The 20586-nt window shown below is 37.5% G+C and overlaps 1 protein-coding gene across 10 annotated transcripts in view; it reads left to right on the top strand.

Annotated features, from left to right (window-relative positions):
- TCF12 (transcription factor 12) overlaps positions 1-20586 on the top strand; it is a 163466-nt gene that overhangs the window by 79304 nt on the left and 63576 nt on the right. For all 10 annotated transcript variants that reach the window (XM_051797039.1, XM_051797040.1, XM_051797043.1 and 7 more), the window contains one exon: positions 12845-12909. In XM_051797039.1, coding sequence (XP_051652999.1) covers positions 12845-12909 — 65 coding nt within the window. The remainder of the gene's footprint in view (positions 1-12844; positions 12910-20586) is intronic.

Below are 20586 nucleotides of genomic sequence, written 5' to 3'. Positions count from 1 at the left end.
CATGTGATTAGTTGCTTTACTGAATTTGTACCTAAACTGACTTCTAATAAATGTGGAGTATTGATTAGGTGCTGTTCTCAGTGGAGCTTTTAGGATCAGACCAATGTGGTTAAGTCTAAGGTGTGTGTAACTGTGGGGTGCTGACCAGTGTGAAAAGGTGAGTGACCACATACTTACACTAAATCTCAAACAGATGAAAAGTTAACTGATATGGACAGGATTAAATTATTACTAAACAGGATTCTTGCATCTTGCCCTAAAAGAGAAGACTGCCTCTCATTATATCTTTGTTCTCAAGAGAGATGTGCACTTTAATGCTCCTTTTGGGGAGGGAAACGCACTGAAATCTCAGTGCACTTGGTGTCTCTGGACTGCCGTGAACTCCGTTCACCAGTTTTAAAATAGTCCCTGTAATTTTTTCTCAAAAATTCACTTAAAGGAAGTGAGTTGGAGTTGTAACAGGGAGCAAATTTTAAATTCTTTGGCCAAAAATTTCATTATAACCGTGGGGGCAAATGCTACTGTTACCAAAGTCTTCTTTCTGGTTACATACTTTGTTCGGTAATCTGGAAGGCTTTGCATTGGTATCATTACTTGCAGAATTGAATAACTTTTCATTTCAAGACAGAACAGCAGCAGGATTTGAAATGTTTGAGTTTGGCAAGAAAGGGCTTGTCTGTAAAACAATGAAATTGCGTTGGGGAAATACAGTGCCTGTGTTCAGCTGGGGCGGGCTGAGGTACACTGTGAGCTGTTGTGAGCTGCAGCTGCATTTACCATCAAACACTGAGCTGCTGCCGATGAATGTTTTGTTTTTAGTGTCATGGAAACTGTGAGCCAAAGAATGGATATTCTATTCATCTGGGAAAATAGCAGTTCGCTGCATAAAACATCAGTTGCTTCCAAAGCAGTTCTTAAAATAGACTTTGTGAATATAACCCTAGAAGCAAAAGTGCAGCAATTTAAATGACCTCAGTACTACTTTGGTTTTTAATTAGAATATATGTGAGAATTAAATTAACATAGAAGTAGTGAAAGTTTCAAGATACAGCTGTAGCATGGAACTCCTACAATGATTCCATGTTTTACTTTACTGTGCAATTTTTAATCTAAAAATGGAGAGACTCGGATATTTCAATATCAGTCTTAATCCTTTTTATTACTTTTCTTCAAATGGTTTGCTCAAAGCAGGATAGTTTTGGTCATCATTCAGTATCATTTACTATTTCATACAGCATAGAGAAAATCCTAAAACTCACCACAGAGACCAAGTGAGAGTGCTCTCATGGAAAGATGGTATGGATCATTGTGTGGGATTTTTTAAATGCATGAGCATTTTTGCAGAGCCAGGATGTGAAGAATAATTAAAAGACTTAATTTGGTTGAATTGGAAAGCTTATATTTGTTTCACTAAATTTTGATGTTGGGCCAATGTATGAGATCCAAATGTAAGATGAAAATAAAAGCCAATACAGAAAAATAGACACACAAAGTCATTGCAAAAGGAAGTTGAAAAAATTGGAAGTGATTTGACTTGAGTGAAAGGAAGCTGGAGGGAAAATTGCCAGTTGCAGGATCTCAGAATCCAGGATTCTGGAATGGATGTGATACCAGTTAAAAGAAGGGATCTTTGTGAGACCTCCTTCACATCCCCTGGAAGCAGTGGCATTCGTTCTCTTAACTCTGTTGCTCTCCAGCTTAGTTTTGTTTGTGTGTTGTTTATGAGTTGTTATTTTTCTGGGTTTTGTTTCTTTTCTTTTTAACTGGGGGTTCCAAAATTGGGTGCAATATTTTAGCTGTCCTGTGATGTGTGCAGGGCAGAGGTGGATAGTCACTCACCTCCCCGTGCCGTCCACTCCTTCTCCTCCCACCCCAACCTGCACTGGTCCAAGGGGCTGCTCTGTGCCACGTGCAGGGCTTTGTATTTGTTGTAGTGGAATATTGTGAGGTTCCTGTTGGCCCAATCCTCTAGATTGTCCCCATTCCTCTGAGTAGTGGTCCTGCCTTCAAATACACCACCTGCCTAGCCCAGAGTGGGGTCTTTTGCAATCTCTGTCTTCTGCTCCAGGCTGATAAAGACATGAAGCAGGACAGGTTCCATATAAACTGTATAGTTGGTAATAGCAAAATTAGATGTGAGGAGATTGATAAAAACATAAATTTAAGTTGAAAAGAACTGCATGTGAAGTAAAATATGTGCTTGATATGCTGAGACTCAGATGAGTTACTCAGAGCAGGATCAAGAAAAATGTGTTTTATAAGTGTTTATGACTGTTTGATATCAAGGAGTAATGTGTAGTTGAAAGCTTAGAGCAAAGATAACAGCTAGGTATGAAATGAGAAAGTGTCTTTGAAATTAATCCTAGTTTGTGTATAAAAGGCTACTTTAATAATATGCAAGCTCCACAGTACCTGTTCTGTAGTCAGGGAGTTGGAGTGCAAGCAGGTAAAATAGATAAAGAGATACAAAACCCATGTGGTTTTGCTTTCACTCTTTAATACTGTTTAGGCTTAGAAGGAAGATTTACACTTTGCAATACTTTGAGGTGCATAACCACATATTCCAAACACCAAGGCAGACATTTGGGCTTTTCATTCAATGCCTGGGGAGATTCCTCTGGGATTTGCCAGGGCTGCTGAGCTTTTTGCAGAGCTGCTGAGGGAGGCCAACAGGGAAGGCTGGGATAATGGGACAACACGGAAAGCTTCTGTAGCTGCCACCCTTCTCCTCAGGATAAATCTAGGGACAGGCTGTAGGGCCTTGTCCCAGTCCTGCACTCAGGTGAGTTAGGGGCACCTTCATTCCTTCCCTGCAGCTCAGAGTGCTCCGGACAGTGACCTGTCTTCAGTTGTTTCAATCTGCCAACCAACTCTGAAATTCCAGTAACACATTTAGATTAAGCTTTGAGGAAGAAATAAAAAAAAAGACAAGACTAAATGTAGGGGCAAGGTTTGAGTCATGTTGATGTCACTGAAAAATATTCAGTGATGTCCCTCTGTTTACAGTTGCATTTGAAACCTTGTCTGGTGCCTAGGTTTTACTCCCTTAATGCATCACTGTTTTAATGAGTGATTAGGTTATTGCTTTAAGCTATTCTTCTAAAATGTATCCTTTTTTGTCAAATAGTTTATTGTATCAATGCACATAGTTTACAAAAATCAGCTACACTGATAGTGTACTCTGCCAGCTCACAGTGTAAAAAGACATCTTTCCCACAAATTCAGGTTGCAGAACATTACCATTAACCTGTCTAATCCTTTATTAATAAAATTCCATTTTGGTGATTTCATTATTTATGATTTGCCATCAGAGGAATAAATTGTTTGGATAATCTTATTTGCTTATTTTAAATATTGTACAAAATGTACAATGAGATCTTGCATTTAATGAGTATTCTAAGACTAAGTAAAAACCTGTCTTAATATCTGAGAGAACTCCTTTATATATATTTTTAAAAATTATTTTTAATCCTTTTGGAGTCAGATTATCTAGACCTGCTGATACAGAAGTGCAGAATGTTAGCAATTGCTTTTACATCCTCCTTGCTGTTGAAATAGAAAATATTTCATCATTCTTATTCATGTTATCATTTTTATAAAATAATTACCAATATTGCCAAGAGTATTCCTTTTGTTCTTAACGTGCAGGGGAAAAGTGTTTTCCTTATCTACTCTAGGTCATTTAAAGCCTTTGGAAAGCATGGGTAGCCAAGCAGAGAGGTAGTATTTATTGATATATGAAGTTTTATTCTTTAGTTCATTGAACAGCACACTATGTTCCATGGTGCTTTTAAATCTGAGACTTATGTTCACCTTGACTATGTCTGGACTCGGGTTATTATTGTTAATGTTTCTTCAGTCACGTTCCCATGACTGTTATTATTTCTTATACTTTTTTTTTCCTCTATCAAGGGTGCTCCTTGTCTCACCTCCCAAAATAAACAGCAAACAGGTTTTCCTTTGCAACTATTGTTTTGTTGTTGTTCTGTTTTGTATATGACTTAACCCCCCCCAGTATTTACCCTTGAGATGCTTTGGCAGTGAGGTATCAGTGTTTTCATAAATGCATGGGGACGTGGGGTGCCTACAGATGATGGAATGGTTTAGGAAGTTCTGTATTTTTTGAGTGGTTTTGTTGTTTTTTTTTAATGGGTAGTTAAAAGTTCATTCTCTGTGTAGCTCCAGTTTCCCTTTGTGCAGCACAGTGATGTTCTCTGTGCAGTTCTCCTCAGGGTTTGGGCAGATTGCTTTCAATTGCTGGACATTTTGAAGTCCCTTACTGTAAGTACTGAAATAAGAACTCCTATTTTAAGCTCTTAGCATTTTAGGTGCTTTGTATTTATCTAGGCTATCTGTTTCACCTTCTTTTGGCTCTGTGTGCCTACATACAGTGCATGTGAATAGTTAGGAGTTTGCAGCCCCTGAACAGGAGGTGGCTCCTTTCAGGCACTGTCTGGTGAGGATTTCCCCTCCTGTTTTAACGGGTAACTGGATTATTCTGTGGTGCCTGCAGAAATTGTGTCTTGAAGAAGTAATACTGGGAAAACACGTAACATATTGTTTTGTTTTCTTTCAAAATCTGTTTTAGCATCTAATGAGTGGTTGAGGTTTGGTTTTCTTTGTTGTTTTTTTTTTTTCTTCTCCTAGTCTGGAGCCCACAGTTTGGGAATTCCTGATTCACAAACTTCTACCTGTGTGATTGGGATGACCGTGTTGCCTGTGAAGGGTGAAGTTTCAGGGAATTGTGCAAGTCATCCAAATAAGAGCTGTCAGAAGTGTTGTATGACAGAGGACTGTTGTATATATTTGCCAGTTGCCTTATGGAAGATGGTTATAAATGTTTGCTGTGTTTGTGCCTGTGTTCATACAGAGAATAGGCAAGGGAGGAATCTTTCTTTGTTGACAAGCTGACTTTTCAAGTCTAATGAAAATTAATAGATCTTGGATGGTGAGAGAAGCTGCAGATACCTACAGAATTTATATATATATATATTTATATATTTTTTATATATATATATATGGAGTAATGTAGCAATCTGTAGTAAGTAGCATCACCAAAATAATCTTTTAATTGGAAACAGGTGTAGCATTTTGTTGTAAAGTGTGGATTCTCTATTCATTTCCAATTATAAAATCCTCTTGACTTTAGACTTAAGAATGTACTTGATGTTCAAAGTCACTGACAGAAGCTGAGTAATTTTTGTCCTTAGATCTGGGACGACTTCCACACCAGGAGAGCAAGGGATGCTTTTCATGTTAGCTGTAAGTAGCAACTTTGTTAGTTGCTTGAGAATTTTAACTAAAACCCTTGGGAATGAGGTGAGGAAGGTGGCAAAGGGAGAAATACTTTCACAGACAAAGTGAAGACACTTGAATATTCTAGAAAAACATGGGATAGATGGGTGAGGTGAGTAAATGTATATGACAAATGCCTTCTTGTCACCAGTGGGGAACGTGTGTGTATTCAAATGCAAACTCAATTTGGTTATTGTCTTCTGGATATTTGATATCCCTGATTTCCCCCATTTTTAGTATATTTTTAGTCTGTTCTCACACTGGGTGTTCTCTCTGTGCATAACACACATTAATGGGTTAATAGAGCATTAACATTATTTATGGTAAGGTTAGCCTGGGGTAGACACAGTAGTGGAGAATTTGAAACTAAATCCATGGAACAGCTATTCAGGGATTATTTGGTTCGCAGATACTTGCCCACATATGCTCGAGGGAGGAGAAGAAAGTTCTTTCTTCAGGTTTGTACTCCCTCTTCCCCTTGCCCTCAGTTACTGATGTGCATTCTTCCTGCCAGAGCCTTCAGTCCCTTTTAGCCTTGCAAACATTTGGTTTGTTATTTAGCACAGTGTGAGCCTGCTAAGTGGAGGGACAGGAATAGTACTGAGCAAGGAGCCTTCATGGCTCAGCCTCTGTTGGAATAGAAATGTTCTTAGTTTGACATGAGCATATAAATTACAAGTTCATAGGGTCAATCCAAATATAATGTGGAATTTAGTCCACCCTTATCTCCTGTATATTTGAAGTACATGAGAGCATTAATAAATTGTTTTTATAGCACAAGATCTGTGCAGTGCTCTGCAATCTGACAAAATACTCCATCTTTTCTTAGAAGTACTTACAAATCAATGGAATGGAAGTGTCAAAGACATCTCTTTGGGAAGCAGGTTCTTTAATACCACTTCACACGTTGACATTATTTCTTTTTAAAATATTGTGTTAAAGAAGTTGTGAGAAATCCCTCGACTTCTGTGTTTAACATCTTTATAAATGTACTCTGAGATTTGTTGCCTGGTTGGTTCAATCAGTAGAATTCTAACAGAGAAAGACATCTGCAGATGCCTACACAACTGTAAGTATAAAAACTTCTGACCTTTTCTAATCTTTGGAAAACACAATAAAGAAATTTTTTGCAGATGATCTTGTCCAAATGTTAACGAAAGCAATAATTCAGTATTTCCTGTCTGAAATATTGTTTCTAGATTGCAAAATTTATAATGGGGGGTAGATTCCATGTAATTCCAGCTTCACAATTTTCACCTTTTGAATCATTTTGATGTGAAAAACAGTTCTTGCTCCAAATAAATAATAGGACTAGATAGCAGAAGTATAATGCTGTCTTACAAATGAGAATTTATGGTATGGAGAGTCCTAGGAGATTTCTGGCAGACCTGAGACTGGACTGTTAAATCTCATAAATCTCATTCAAAATCAAACTTTTACTTCTTGCCCATTATTATTTCTGTAGGATCACAGTCTTTCAAAATCGTGGCCAAAAAAAGGAGGAGGGGGCAAATCTGTACTGTTAAAACCATGCTTTGCTAAAACACTTACTTCTGCTGTCTGGGAAAACTGGTGTTAGAAGATGTCACAGTATGGGGGGAAAAATAATCTAACACAATGTATTTTTTTCACTAGTCACAGTCTGTACATACCATTTCCTTACCCATTCTTCAAGAACACATGGATCCACGTTTTTATGCTCAGCTGTATGGACTGCCCTGCTGAGCACCACTTGGGCATGGCATTCCTGCTTAAGTGCCTTTGTAGTTTTTCTTCTGTTACTTTATTACAACGTTTTCCAATAACGGTGATTTTATGATGTTTGAACTACTTACTAAACTTCAGGTTAAAAACGTGTGTTACAAGTTTGCAGGCAATCCCTGTTATGTAGATTTGGCTGCTTTCTTAAAGGGTAGGAGAGTGTGGATGAGTTTGCAGGGCTGGGAGGGCTATTGATTGGGAAGCTGCTGGCAGTCAGGAGGAGCCCGAGCTAAGATGGAGCGTGTGATGAGATAAAGGCTGGGTGAGGGAAGTGATTACAACTGGGGACCTGCTAATCACCGACCTCTGTAGGGATCCTGGAGTTTATCACTAATCTCACTTGCACTTGGCGTTTTCCTGTGTTGCTGCTTCATTGTTCATAGCTGAGTGAGTAATTTGGCTGGGGATGAAGAGGAGGAGGGTGCTGCAAGTCCAGCAGCTGCACTGGTTGGCACTGCCTTGTCAAACATGCCCAGTGCAGCCAGCAGCGTGCCTGGCACACGTCAGCCAGGGGTACTCAAACATTGTCCTGGAGAGAATGGGAGGTCAGGGGTTTTAAGCCATTTCTTCAAATTGTGTTGCTTCAGATCTCTGTTTCATTTCCAGGAGTTTTGGTCGCAAGTATTGTACGGAAAAATACGTGTAGTGTTTTTATATGTATTCACAATATATACATGTGTGCATTATACATCTTTAAAATGTTAGAGGAGACATTGTAGGTATAAGACAGAGACTTAAAACTGTGACAACCTCTATTAATGAGTAGGCTTATTATAGCAATAGAAAAGGAAGAAATTATTCCTCTGGTGCTGTGGGAAATATCTGGATATATTGTAAAAATTTTTATGGCTGCGTGTGTCAGTCAGTCTTGCCTCAAAGAAGAAAGCAACACACAAAATCCTAAGAGCAGGGCTAGTTTTCTGTTTGATTAAAACATAATTTTATTACACTGTGCTGAATATTTGCTGAATTAAAATTTTTAACACCGACAGAATTTTAAAAAATAAAGAATGGACCGGTAAGGATCTTATTCTATAAACTTTGTGTACTTTCTACTTCATGATAAGTTGGAAAGTGATATTGATTAGTAGAAAGATGTTTACTTTGCATGTTTTTCTTGCATCATTTGTTTGTACCTGTCAGTGTAGCTTGTGCAGCTTCTTCCTTGTTATATTGGATCTGCATGTGAAAAATTATTTGGATGTATTAATTCTGTGAGTAACAAAGACACACACTTTGCTGGGTGTGGAGGAGGAGAAAGCAGTATAAAAATTGATTTCTAGTCAAATTACCAATTCCAATTTAATAACTTTTAAAAGAAAAAAATCTCAAAGATGTCAACAATGTTTAGTTATAAACTGACTTTTGGGTAGATTGCCTATACGGTTAACAGTGTTGTCAGTGATGAAATGATGATTAGGAACTGTAAAAACATGCTTCAGGATTCACTGAAAGCAGGTTCTCCGTGCAAGTAGGGCAGCCATACTTCATGTGTGACAAACAGAGCAGCTGCCAGCTGTGGTCACTGTGCCTTCATGTGGGGGACAAACAGGGCCTCGGTCAGAAATGCTCTCACTTTCCATATTGCCACCCAAACCAAGTCTTAGCAATGCACAGAAAGATCTTCAGTCTGCAAAGGGTTAACTCTGTGGGAATTGAAGTAATTTTTTGGAGAGTTCTGTCATCTTCTCCGAAGCCAAGCATTATCTAGAAGCAGTGGGAAAGGGCTGTTTTACTACTGGCAGGCATTTATAGCACATTCACTGAAGTAGTCCTCAGCTGAGCTAATGTAGGGCTGTTTTCAGCTCACTCTCACTTTGCATCTTGCTGTTTCAGTTTGTTCTGTGTTAGGAGTATTTAGGCTGCACAGCTGTTATACACATAGAGATATTATGGAAGACAATTCCTTGTGTGGTATTCAAAATCTATGTGAAGTTGTGAGCGTATCACATTTAGATAAGTGATTGCAAGAGAAAAATAATGGTTTACTAAATGCCTATTAATGTTTGAATTGGTAAAGAATCTGTCAAGGTTTTAAATTTATACAGTTGGGAAATATCTGTGGTTCAGAATGCGTAGTGGGATTTTCTTGGTTAGGTTTCTTTTAACTCCATAGTCCTTGGACATTAGGCCTGTTAGGTAGCAATTAGGTTGTTGAAGGTTTTTTTGATGAAAACTCATGAAACTTCAAAAAAAACCCCAACCCAAACCAACAAAACACACTAATTCCAAGTTATAAAAAGATTCAAATGCCTTGTGACTTGATCTGTGGCAGATGTAAGATTTTTCTATATAGCCCACTCAATTATTTTTAAATGCCCATTCCTTTGTTCCAGATCTGGTTTGAATACAAAGATCTGGTATATGAAGCCACTAGTATGTAACCTGAAGAAAAGTTTACCATGGTGCTACTTTGTAAGCAAGGCATAGATTTTGCTCCTAAAATGACAGCATGTAACTTTTGAAATGTGAGTTAGGAGGTGGGAGATAAAGGTGAGCAGGGAGCTGATGATTCCCACCAGCCTTGCGTAGGAAGCCTTCCTGCACAGGTCTGATGGCAAGTGTTCAGGCTGGGAAAAGTGGCCAAAGTTCCTTTACTTCTCATGAATATTGTGTGAAAATGAAATTAGATCTGGTGAGGAAATAAATTTCAGCTGGGCATCTACTTTACCTTCCCAGCTGGTATATCTGCACACTACCTTATAGCCATGTCTACACAAACTTGCACAAATGGAAGCATTCAGTGAGGATTTTGTCATTTAATAGTGTTATTGCAAACTCCTCTTCCTTCTTCCAATTAATGTCAGGTGCCATAATGAGTTTCCTTACATCCCCATTAATGTTTCTGAATTTTCAGCTTTAATGAAAAAGAGACTACTGCCATCTGTGTAGTGAGCACTGAGGCAAGAATTGAGAGAGGGTATGAAATACTCAACAGCAAACCTTGTGGGGTAAACCTGCAAGACATTTCAGGGTCTGTTTTGACTTTCAGTCTCATGTTTTTCTAAAGTTTATGTGCTCATAAACACTGGGATTCCAGTTTTTACAGTAACCTCTATGTTTTTATGCTCTTCTGTCCATCTATAGAGTCTGAATAATTAAGAAAGGTATTTCATAAGCTAAAAAACACCAAAGGGATTCTGCTTTGGTATATTTGGCCATGTGTTTGAACTTTTTTGGATGCCAGAGACTGCCCATGCACTGATCAGAGACTATGTGTTAGACCTACCTGTTTGTTAAACCACTGAGTGTCATCTTCTCAAACTTGCCATTACCCACCTTCCAAGTACTTGACTCACTCACTGAGTATTGCTGAGTGTTTTCTCTTTCTATTGGTAAGTGAACATTACCTGTGACATTTGCGTACAAGGCTTTTAAGGGTGAGAATAGCATTGTGCCTGGACTGGAGTGTGTTGAAATGACAACAGGCAGTTTGGAGTCTGTCCTCTTTCACTTTTCCATTGTGCTGGGATGTGGCCAGACAGCACAGTGCTGGGAAATCTTTCGGATGGGTTGTCAGTGAAGCCACAGGGGCTTCAGTGGTGTCCAGGAGATGTGCTGTAGTGGTGCCTGGGATCACTCACCGCCCTGTCCCACCCTTCTGCTGTCGCCAGCACGGGTCCAGTCCTGCACCAGGGACCACAGCACAGAGAGAACCAGGGGCAGGAGCTGAGTGTGGGCTCAGTGTGTGTTGCTGTATGTGTGCCTGTGGATTCTTGTTTAAAACAGGTACCTTTAACATTGTGACACTGCTGCAGGTTTGAGAGTCGTGTCTAAGTGCTTGCACTGGAGATGTGTTTGGGAGAGTCCATGAAAGGCACCCTCTTGTACTTGATCCTAGACTGCTTTCCAATCCCTTCATTGAAAAGCTGGGCCATTTGAACACAGGTTAAATGTTAATTTGATCCAGCTCTGATTTTTGATAAATACTTGGGCAGTGCAGCATCAGGAAACCTTGACTTTTCTCAATCATTTCTTAGAACCAAATTTACTATAGATTAGACATTCTGGTAAGCTTTTTTCCTTTGGTATGAACCTGCCAAACTTAAAAATTATAACATTTAAATAACATGATTTTATGCATTCATATCTAACAATTTCTTGCTAGCTGCACAAACCATAATTTAAATCATAATTTTTCTAGCCTCTGTAATTGACTCTTGTACAAATATTTGTTTTAAAGCCTGCCTGGAATACTGCACAGTTCAGTCAAAGTTGTTTATCATATGGTATGAGATTCTCATTTTCTGGAAAGAAAATGCTGAGTCTGGTTTAATATGAACAGCATGATTCATCCTACTACTTATAATTTTGCACGCTAGGTATTTTATTTGCTTGGTGCTCGATAGTTGTGAGAGGCAAATTGCTTCAGCAGAAAAATGTCAACTTTTTTCCTCCCTTTGTTACAGCAGAGCTGCCATTTTTCAAGCCAACTATTCTTGACCAGAATACCTGTAGTTATCAAGATGATAATCTTGCAGAGATGTCGTTCCAAGAGATTCAAACTTCCTCTTCCTCCCTGTACATAAGATGCACTTTTTAAATGAACAGTGAACATACTTTAGTTTTTCCTCTTACAGAATGGCATTTAGGAGTTTTTGGTGGTAAGAGAGAAAATTGGAAAAAGCAAAGGAAGTCCTGTTCTAGAAGTGCAATTGCAATAGTGTGGAGCTATTTATCACTGAAATGGGAATGTGTAAGAAGGGCTACTTTTTCTTCTTATGAGGACTGGATAACACACACATTGTTTAGAAAAGGGAATGCCTAGTTGGGTAAGATAGCATTCATTTACAAATAGGTAGATATCATGATTTATGAATGCTTACCTTTGGATAAGGCTCTCAGTGGTGTTACAGGGTGTTTCTTAGTTCTACCTGTGTCATAATAAGGGCAGGCACATGCATTTGGTGTTTTCTATTATGCATATACTTGATCACTCTCTGATGCTTGGCTTTGTTCAGCAAGCTTGTATTCAAGATTTTTTAAAAAGTGTTGGTTGATAAACTTCCAAGCTCTACTGGAGAACTTTCACAGTGAGTTTTAATATCCAAACATCCCACTTTGGTGGCATATCTAACAAATAAGCACTAAGTAGTTTTCTTTGGATTGACAAATCCATTGCTAATGTCTTGTGACCTCAGACAGCAATATCAGAAGTCAGCCACTCTGCAGGAGTGTTCTGTATGTGCTACCTACAGGCAAAGATTGCATATATGGCAGAAGAGAAAGGTCTATTTTACTGTCTTGACCGCTTGTATTGTTTGATTTTTTTGTACTGATCTGTACATGAGACAAAAAGATTTCTAAGGATTTAGGGGTGAGTGTCAAGAGCTGAATGATTCAGCTCTTGGTGTGAGTTTCCTTGTTCTGAATTGGTTTTGTTTACTTTTCATGTGGTTTTATTTTACTGCTCAGTATATTTGTGGCCTAAGGTGGGTACCAGCTAAGTGTTGGTTTCATGTAGAAAGGAGAGATGTCTAAAAGTGTCTGTGCTGTTGCTCATTGATCATGGAGATGAAAATGGACCCTTTTTGTTTAAACATACTGAATAGGCATATTTTATAGTATCTGACTGGTTATTTAGGAATTTAATTAGGTAAGTATGTAATCTCTTCCTGTAGTGCTCTTGGAGTGTGTTAAACACAGATATATAAAAACCTGCTTTTATTCATGAGACTTAATGTTTGTGATGCTAATGGATTTTCTCAGTTGCATATACAAGGACAACTGATGCAGATATCTAGCAGATTGTAAAAATAACCTCATTTCAAATGTCTTTCTTTTATAGGAAAAACCTCAGACAGAGGTCCATTTCCATTGTATGGGAGAGATACAGGCTTACCAGGCTGTCAGGTAAGTACAGGGATGATTGAAAGCAAATGCAATAAGCTGAACTAAAATTTAGTTTAAGCTACCAAACGTAATAAAGAGGAATGTATTCCACAGTTTGCAGAATAAATTTTCTGTGTTCCGTGTGGTCAGATTGCAGATTGCCTTGTACTTACATACACCCACTCAGAGGAGATACTTCTGCAAGTAGCTCAGGTTTGGAGTAAAAGTGAAGTTGTTACAGGTCTGAACATACTGAGTTTGATTTAACAATTAGGTGTAACAATTAGTGTGTAACGTTGTATTGTTTTGTCATTTTGATGATGTGATTTTTAATTAGAAAAACTTTCTTTTTGTGTCTCTAAATCTTCATTTTAGAGTGACAATTTCTTCCGTGTTATTTCTAATGAGCCACACTAAGAATATTCTGCTCATTGTTTAAAAGTCTGTTTTGAATGTACAGGAAGTTTGACTGTTTAAAAGTATAATTAACATTTGATTACATTCAGTGTCTGTTGATAAAGATTTAAATAACTAATATATTATGTTTATAGTTCTAAGAAATTAATTTGTGCTTAGTTTTTCAAAGAGGAATCCTCTTTTAATTTTACAAAGCAGACTATTGGCTTTGAACTGATATTTTCCAGACTCTCTCTCTTCTAGAGGATAAAACTTAGCATAGGAGTTAGACATCTTGGTTTTTAGTCTTTTAACTCATAGTTTGGGAAGTGGGAATGGGCAGCACCACATGGCAGTGCTTCCTCTATTGAGAAAGGATTGTTCTCACAGCCTTTACCAGTTCTCTGCAACACAGATGTGGCAAACAAAGACCTATTTGTACCTCATGGGTGAGCTCTCAGGAATGTTCTCCCAGAATGCAGTCATACCTCTTCACCTTAATCATGGGCTTCACATTAGTGCCAGTCTAGACAGTAAAACATTGTATTAGTGTTATTACAATTGTTCAAATAACTCTGGATGTGCTGTGCCTAAGTATAATAACTTAAACTTGACATTAGTTTTGAAGCAAATTAATTTCCACATTACTCTTTCCTTAAGTTAATGTTTTGTATTGGAAAATGGGTTAATTTTGTATAAAATTCTGTTTTGCTTTGTGGTAATGAGTGTAATTTCTATTGTTTGGTTTCTCTCTCATTGAGGAAAATCCTTTTATATCTGTGTATTTATAATTGTTTCTATGTAATACCATTAATATCAATTTTTTACATATAGCTGTTTTAAAACCAAAAACTTATACGTATTTTTTTCTATTAACATGACTTTTAGTTCTCTTTATACCTTTGCACTTTTAGTTCTGTTTATCCCTTTGATAAGCTTCCTACTATTTCCTCTGTCACAATTTTTTTTTCCTTAAAGTTTTTTAGTGTACATTTTTAGTATACAGGGGAAATGTTTTTATAGGTAAATCGGTTTTGTTTTTATATTCAGGATAATAGAAAATTATCATAAAGTTAACTTTCAATTCAATTTTAATTCAACTTAAATTAATGTGATAAGTTACAGTTTGTACTTTATTTTGGTCTTATCAGGTAAATCTTCCAGTGTTTGAAATAATTTGTTAACTTGAAATGTAATGGGATTTCTCAACCTTTTTGGTGGTTTTTTTATGTTTTCTATAAATGCATGGTAGTGCTTGACATACAGTTTTCATTGTAGCTACAATATTTGAAAACTGTCATAGAGAAGGTCAAAAGTGGTCATGAGAGGTCATTACAATCCAAATGAAGAATCAGCTGCATTGTCCCTGACATGCTTTTGTAGTTCTTAAAGATGTCTGGAGGTGGAGGAGACTGTGTGACCACACTGGCTTTTGTTTTCCATTACTTAAACATACTTACTCTTAAAAAGTTTCCCTGATGCTTTATCTAAATATCATTGGAATTAAAGTAGCTAACTCTTGTCTTACAGACAGTGCACACAGAGAAGAATCTGTTCTCTTTTAAGTCTGTAGAGGCTGGAAATCCACTACATGATTAAGATGATAAGGAGTCCCTAGAAAAGATAAGACATAACTGGAGTTAATTTTCACATGGGTGTGTATAGTGCCCTTGTATAGGTATATTTTGATAGTGGATATGTAACAGGGTCTGTCTCAGATTGAAATATTAGTAGAAAAGCTTATGCACTGCTCTGAACGTTCTTCAGTACATTCAGAGCCCCAGGAAATTCCAGTGTTTTAACTAGATCAGGTACCTCATCTAAGGCCTGACCACCATTGTCTTTCTGACAATATGGTGATTTTTTTTGCTGTATGGTATTTACTTTTTTCCCCTAACAAATACCCAGTCTCTGATACCTGTTTGAATCATGGTGATCTAAAATTTCCCAATACCTTTTTATGGTAATGCTGGCTGGCTTGTCATTCCTCACCCTGTATTTTTCAGTTTACAGGTTCCACGTACGAAAATGTATTCACTTTTTTAACACATTGCTTCTACCATCTCGAAATTTGTGAGGCCAATTTTGAATTCCAGGCTTGCACTGCATTTGGAGATCCTTATGGGTTATTTGTTTTGTGAATTTAGTAAATGTAGTCTTCATTTTTCATCCAACTCACTAATTAAGAGGTGGAATGATGCCCAAAACAGACGCCTGCAAAGTCTCAGTTAATACATTCACCCACTGCTGATCATGAACTCTTAGCTGTTTTTTAATCAGCTATGCTCTGTATTCAGCACTAGTTTTAGTTGTCCTTGATTCCTTAGTTCACCTGTGAGATGCAAAAGTAGTAAAAGCCATATTAAAACATCTCTTATGCAATCTGAGAAGGAAATGAGATTGGTTTTACATAGTTTATTCCAGCTGAATCTGAATCACTTCTTCATTATCTTCTGACATTTGCAGTCTATTTTTTCCAGTATTCTTCAAAAAAAGGAAATTTAAATTGTTGAGGAATTACAAGCCACTGCTTTTCTTCCTCTCTCAAACCAGCCAATCCTACTCTTTTTTAGCCTCTGCACTCTCTCCAAACCATGGGTTTTTCAAAGACAGTGGCTAAGGTTCCTGAAATGGCAAGAATGGCAAGAGCCAGTTGGTCTTCTGAGTATATCTTCTGGGTACAGATTAATTGAAAATACCTACCTTCTCCAGATACTCTTAAACTTGTCCTTCTCCTACCATAGTTCTTATATATGTCACTGGTGTAAATGATTTTAATAACCTGGTGCGAGTGTGTGATGAGTTTTAATTTTTACTTCTTGTTAAGTTTACAGAGGTCTGGAATGAAAATTTTCAAGACCACTGTAATCTGCAATGTTTAAGAGTCTTAGTATCACTTCTCACCTTTTACTGAAAATAATCTAAGCAGTGATTGGTAGGGACTGTTGGCTACCTACAGGCTTTATATTTAGGCTGTAGGAGTTGAAGTGTGATTGATTTTCAGTGTAACTTAAGAATCTGAGCAACTTAGGTAATGAACTGTGATTCAGATATAACATTTAGTCACAAGAATGTAAATGTGGCTAATTTATGAATATTTGTCTAACAGAAGTGCAGATTTTCAGGTTTTCTTCCTGTCAGGTGTTTAAAGCAAACCAAAAAGGAGTATCTAAGAGTATATAGACTAAGTGGATGGATAAGATGACAAATCGAGGCTTATTGAGATGACTATCGAAAACTTTTGCCTGGATAGTGAAATGACAGCTCTTAGATGAAATATAAAAACTCTGTTTTGCTGTCAGAATGAAATGCAATGCTACATGGCTTGACACAAAGTCTCTATTTGTGTCTTTGAGTTGGAGGGAGCCTGGTGGTTTGTGATTTTTGTGGGGGATTCCACAATTGCTGTTGGCCTTGTAATTGCAGATTTGGGAAGGGCATCTTTGCACAAATCTTAAATCAAGTAAAGACTAAACTTTCAGAAAGCTTCTTGTAATAAGAGATTTTCTTCACATTTGTGCCATCTAGTACTGAAAGCTGTTGCTTATGTAAAGGAAACAAGATTAGACTTCAGATACTGAATGCAAGACTCCCATTTCCAGTGTCATCCAAAGGTACCCAGCTGTCCCTGCTCGTGGCTCTGACAGGTCTGAGCTCGAAGAAAGCCAGGAATCTGCACTATTTCCAAACTGAAATGGAGATAAATGTGCAGTACATGTGTAGCTGTTACACTAATTCTTCTAATTGTTTCTGTGGGTCTTCACAGAGGCGAACTTTATCCCCAGGAGCCCGTGAGGGCCCTGGATAATTGGTGGAGAGAGGGGGGGCTGCTCCTTCAGCCTCCCAGTGCCTGTTCTTGTGTGCCAGGCACAGTCTCTCCCCACTGGCATCACTGGGCTCAAGACAGTAAATTGTTGGTGACTATCCCCTCAACATTCTATTTTCATTCTAAACAATCATGCATGAAAAATAGACATTATGGATTTTCTGCCATGTGGAGATAACACATTTACCCTTCCTTCATAATAATTTCAAGTCTGCACGCTATCCCATGTGTGGGAAAGGAGATAGAATCAACTACTAAATGTAATGGATGCTGGGCAAGAACTTCAGAGGCATTCAGCACTTTTGATTTAAAGTGTAGTCTTTCTACAAAGAGACATACCTTTATTTATTTTTCTAACTCACTATCTCTATGTTCTGCATGATGGTGGGACAAAGGAAAAGTTACAAAATCCACGTAGAAAAAACTTTGATGGTAAATCTATAGTACACTTGAATGCTGTAGGGAGCTATGGATTGATTTTACTAAATACATTTCACTTAGACTATGCACAATTATATATATACAATATTGTGTAAAATATTCACTGCTCTATAGTACATGATATATAGACATATTCCATGGAATATATAGTACTACACAGAGAGCATATGAAGAATCTGTATGATAATCTGTACACTACATATATTTTATTTAGTGGCAGATAGATTTTTAACTCATTTATGCTGCTATTGTTATATAAGTTTTGTGTATGTTGGTAATAAATAAGGCTCCTTCAGAATCTTGATTTTTTTTTTTTAGATGAAAAAGAAATCCAGTAGAAAGATGGCCCATCCATATTTCCAGTAATATTGCTGTACCATTTTTCCTTCACTAGCCATCAACTCTGCTGTTGCCCTGAAGTTAATGGGAGGTGACTCATTTAGCAACATATTATTACATCACTGCAATATGATGTAATGCACATCAGGCATTATTAAATTAGCCTGAATTTTGCAGTATGACAGTAAGATTTTATGCACATTAGCACCACACTTAGTGCTCCTTATGGGAATATGCTTCAAGTAAACATACTAAGACATGATTTCAGACAGCTTTTCAGACTTTACCAATTTCTCCTTTCTTCACAATTTAATGTGGAATTTTAAAAGTTTGTATCTTGTCTGCAAATTTGGTATTAAAGAATAAAATTATAGCATGAACAACTGTATTTATTGGTTGTTACATCCTTCACAAACTAAAAAGTTTGGGGATGTTTTTGTGAAAAAAAAATGTTTCTTAACAAACACTTTAAAAACTTTTGAAATAAACCCAAAAAATGCCTTTAGCACCAATTTCTTGGGCAATTTAACAAATGATCACTTTAGCAAAAGAAATGTTTGCAAGTGTATGTTACTTTGCCTTTGCATAGTCAGTAATTTGCCTCTTTAAAATTTAAAGAGACTTTAGAGCAGTTTGAACAGAATTCAAATCTGCAATGTTGGGGCAAGTGTTATCTCAGAGTACACTCTCTAACAGCCATCTCACAGGCTAAGGAAGTGCAATAAGAGTACAATTCCAGAAGTTTGAGCTGTCTAGGGAGAAGAGAAAACCTTGCTCATATTGTGCATGGGCAAAAATGGCAACTTTTTTTTTATGTTACTGGTAGGATGTTGAGGATTAGTCAAGCAAATGTGAAAATATCTATAGTAGGATCTAGATACCAGCTGAATACATAGAGAAGAATTAATAGAACTGAACAGCACCAACCTAAAAGTATTTTTAATATGCTCATAAACTATGTAATTGGAAGACACTTACAGAGTGTAATGGAGAAAATTATCCGATTTTAATTTTTCAGTAAAGCATCAGGTAAGAGCTGGAAGAATAAGCATAGAGACAAAAACGTGAGTGTTAGGAGGTGAGAGTGTATAAAAATGTATGTGGGAAGCAGAAATGAGATTTGCTGACAAAAATGGCCAAGTCAAGAACAGTATGAAAAATGTAATTGGAAATACAAGTTTTGTAAGAATGAAAAACCTGGAAGTGACAAGAGTGGAAGAAATGAATGATTGTGACTAGTGGGGCACAGTGGTGTTTTAGTGGTATCTGACAGCCGAGATGTTACTTGGAATGTAAGAGTCAGAGTAGAAAAAGGTATTTGTAGCACATTGTAATTTAAAATGTGGCTGTTCTTTAAATGGGTTTGAAAGCATCCAAATAAGTCTTCCTGCAGGTGCAGCCCCCAATAGCTGCATTCTCTGCAGTTGCTCCAAGGATGTTTGCTAAAGTTTCTATTTAACAGAGTCTATTAAACAGCAACAAGGAAGCTTTTCCTCCTCACTGCAGGTGTGTGTTTGAAGATGCTTTAGATGGATCTTTGCAATGAGGCAGAAAATTGTATGAGATTCTGGACCTTTCCTCTCTGTGGGGCCTCAGAAAGATGACAAGCAGTGGCACCAGTTACTTTTCTTCCTCACATAGTTTTAGCAACAGTTTAGAGAACATAATGTCTATTTAAATCTGAGCAATACTGAGTTATGGAAGTATAAAAAATTTTAAGGCTTTTACATGTGTGGGGGTTTTAATAGCAATATAACTTTAAAACTGACAAACTGACTTTATTTGGTAAATTTTCTCTTTTTAATCTCCTCTTCTCTGACACGTTTGATATCAGGTGTCTCCCCAAAGCAGATTTTTACAGCTGAGCTCTCAATCTCTAAGAAATGCAGCTGCCGAAGGAAAGGCTGACAGAATGTTAACTGAAGCAGTGACTCTGGATTCTGCCAGCTGATACCATCTTAAAACATTGGGATGGGGAGAGGGATATATAGTTTAAGGGCAGATGGAACGCCAGAACTTCAGTTTGTTTTGCTTCATTTTACTTCTCGTGTAGAATCAAGCAATATTAACTTCCTCTTGATCATGATTTATTAGAAATGAATTACTTATTGTGCTATTGGGAAAATATCTCCTGTCTCTCAGCAGATAAGGAGCCTGCAGAACCTTTTTAGAAAGTAAAAATGTGCTGGGCACAGGCTAGATTTCTTTTTTTCGGTATCAAGCTGGAGGTGACCACCTGAAGTTAATCAGGGAAGACATTCCCCCCGGACTGGAGCGGGTAGCAGGTGTTAGGAATTCGTTCTAGTTGGAGGAGGGATGCTATTTATAAAGGGGGAGCAGTTCTGCAAGGAATCATTTTGAATGTCTTACCAGACAAACTGTTTCTTGTCTTTGCCCTTCTTTCTCACGCTGTTTAGGTTTGGCAAATTTTCTTGCCACCTTTATTTTTTTGATTGTGTTTAGTTGTGTTTAAGGTTATGAATATCCTGTAAATCAGTACATGGTATCTTGCACACTGCTGCCTGAGGAAGTAAAAAGCATGTTACACCATGGAGTGCAGATATAATTTCTGTGGTGAATTACTGTTTGTGTCCAGCTAATCTGGCTGCCTCAGAGCTGGGTGCTTCTCAATTACAAATTTATGGTATTAGTGGAGGATGGGGAAAATATTAGCTCAGTTCTGTCCTCCCAGCCAT

This window comes from Manacus candei, unplaced genomic scaffold (assembly GCF_025592945.1).
Source record: "Manacus candei isolate 608988 ecotype Guabito, Panama unplaced genomic scaffold, ASM2559294v1 h1tg000046l, whole genome shotgun sequence".
NCBI lineage: Eukaryota > Metazoa > Chordata > Aves > Passeriformes > Pipridae > Manacus > Manacus candei.
The sequence above is the reverse complement of the archived record's forward strand: the minus strand, read 5'-3'. Positions and strand labels throughout refer to the sequence as shown.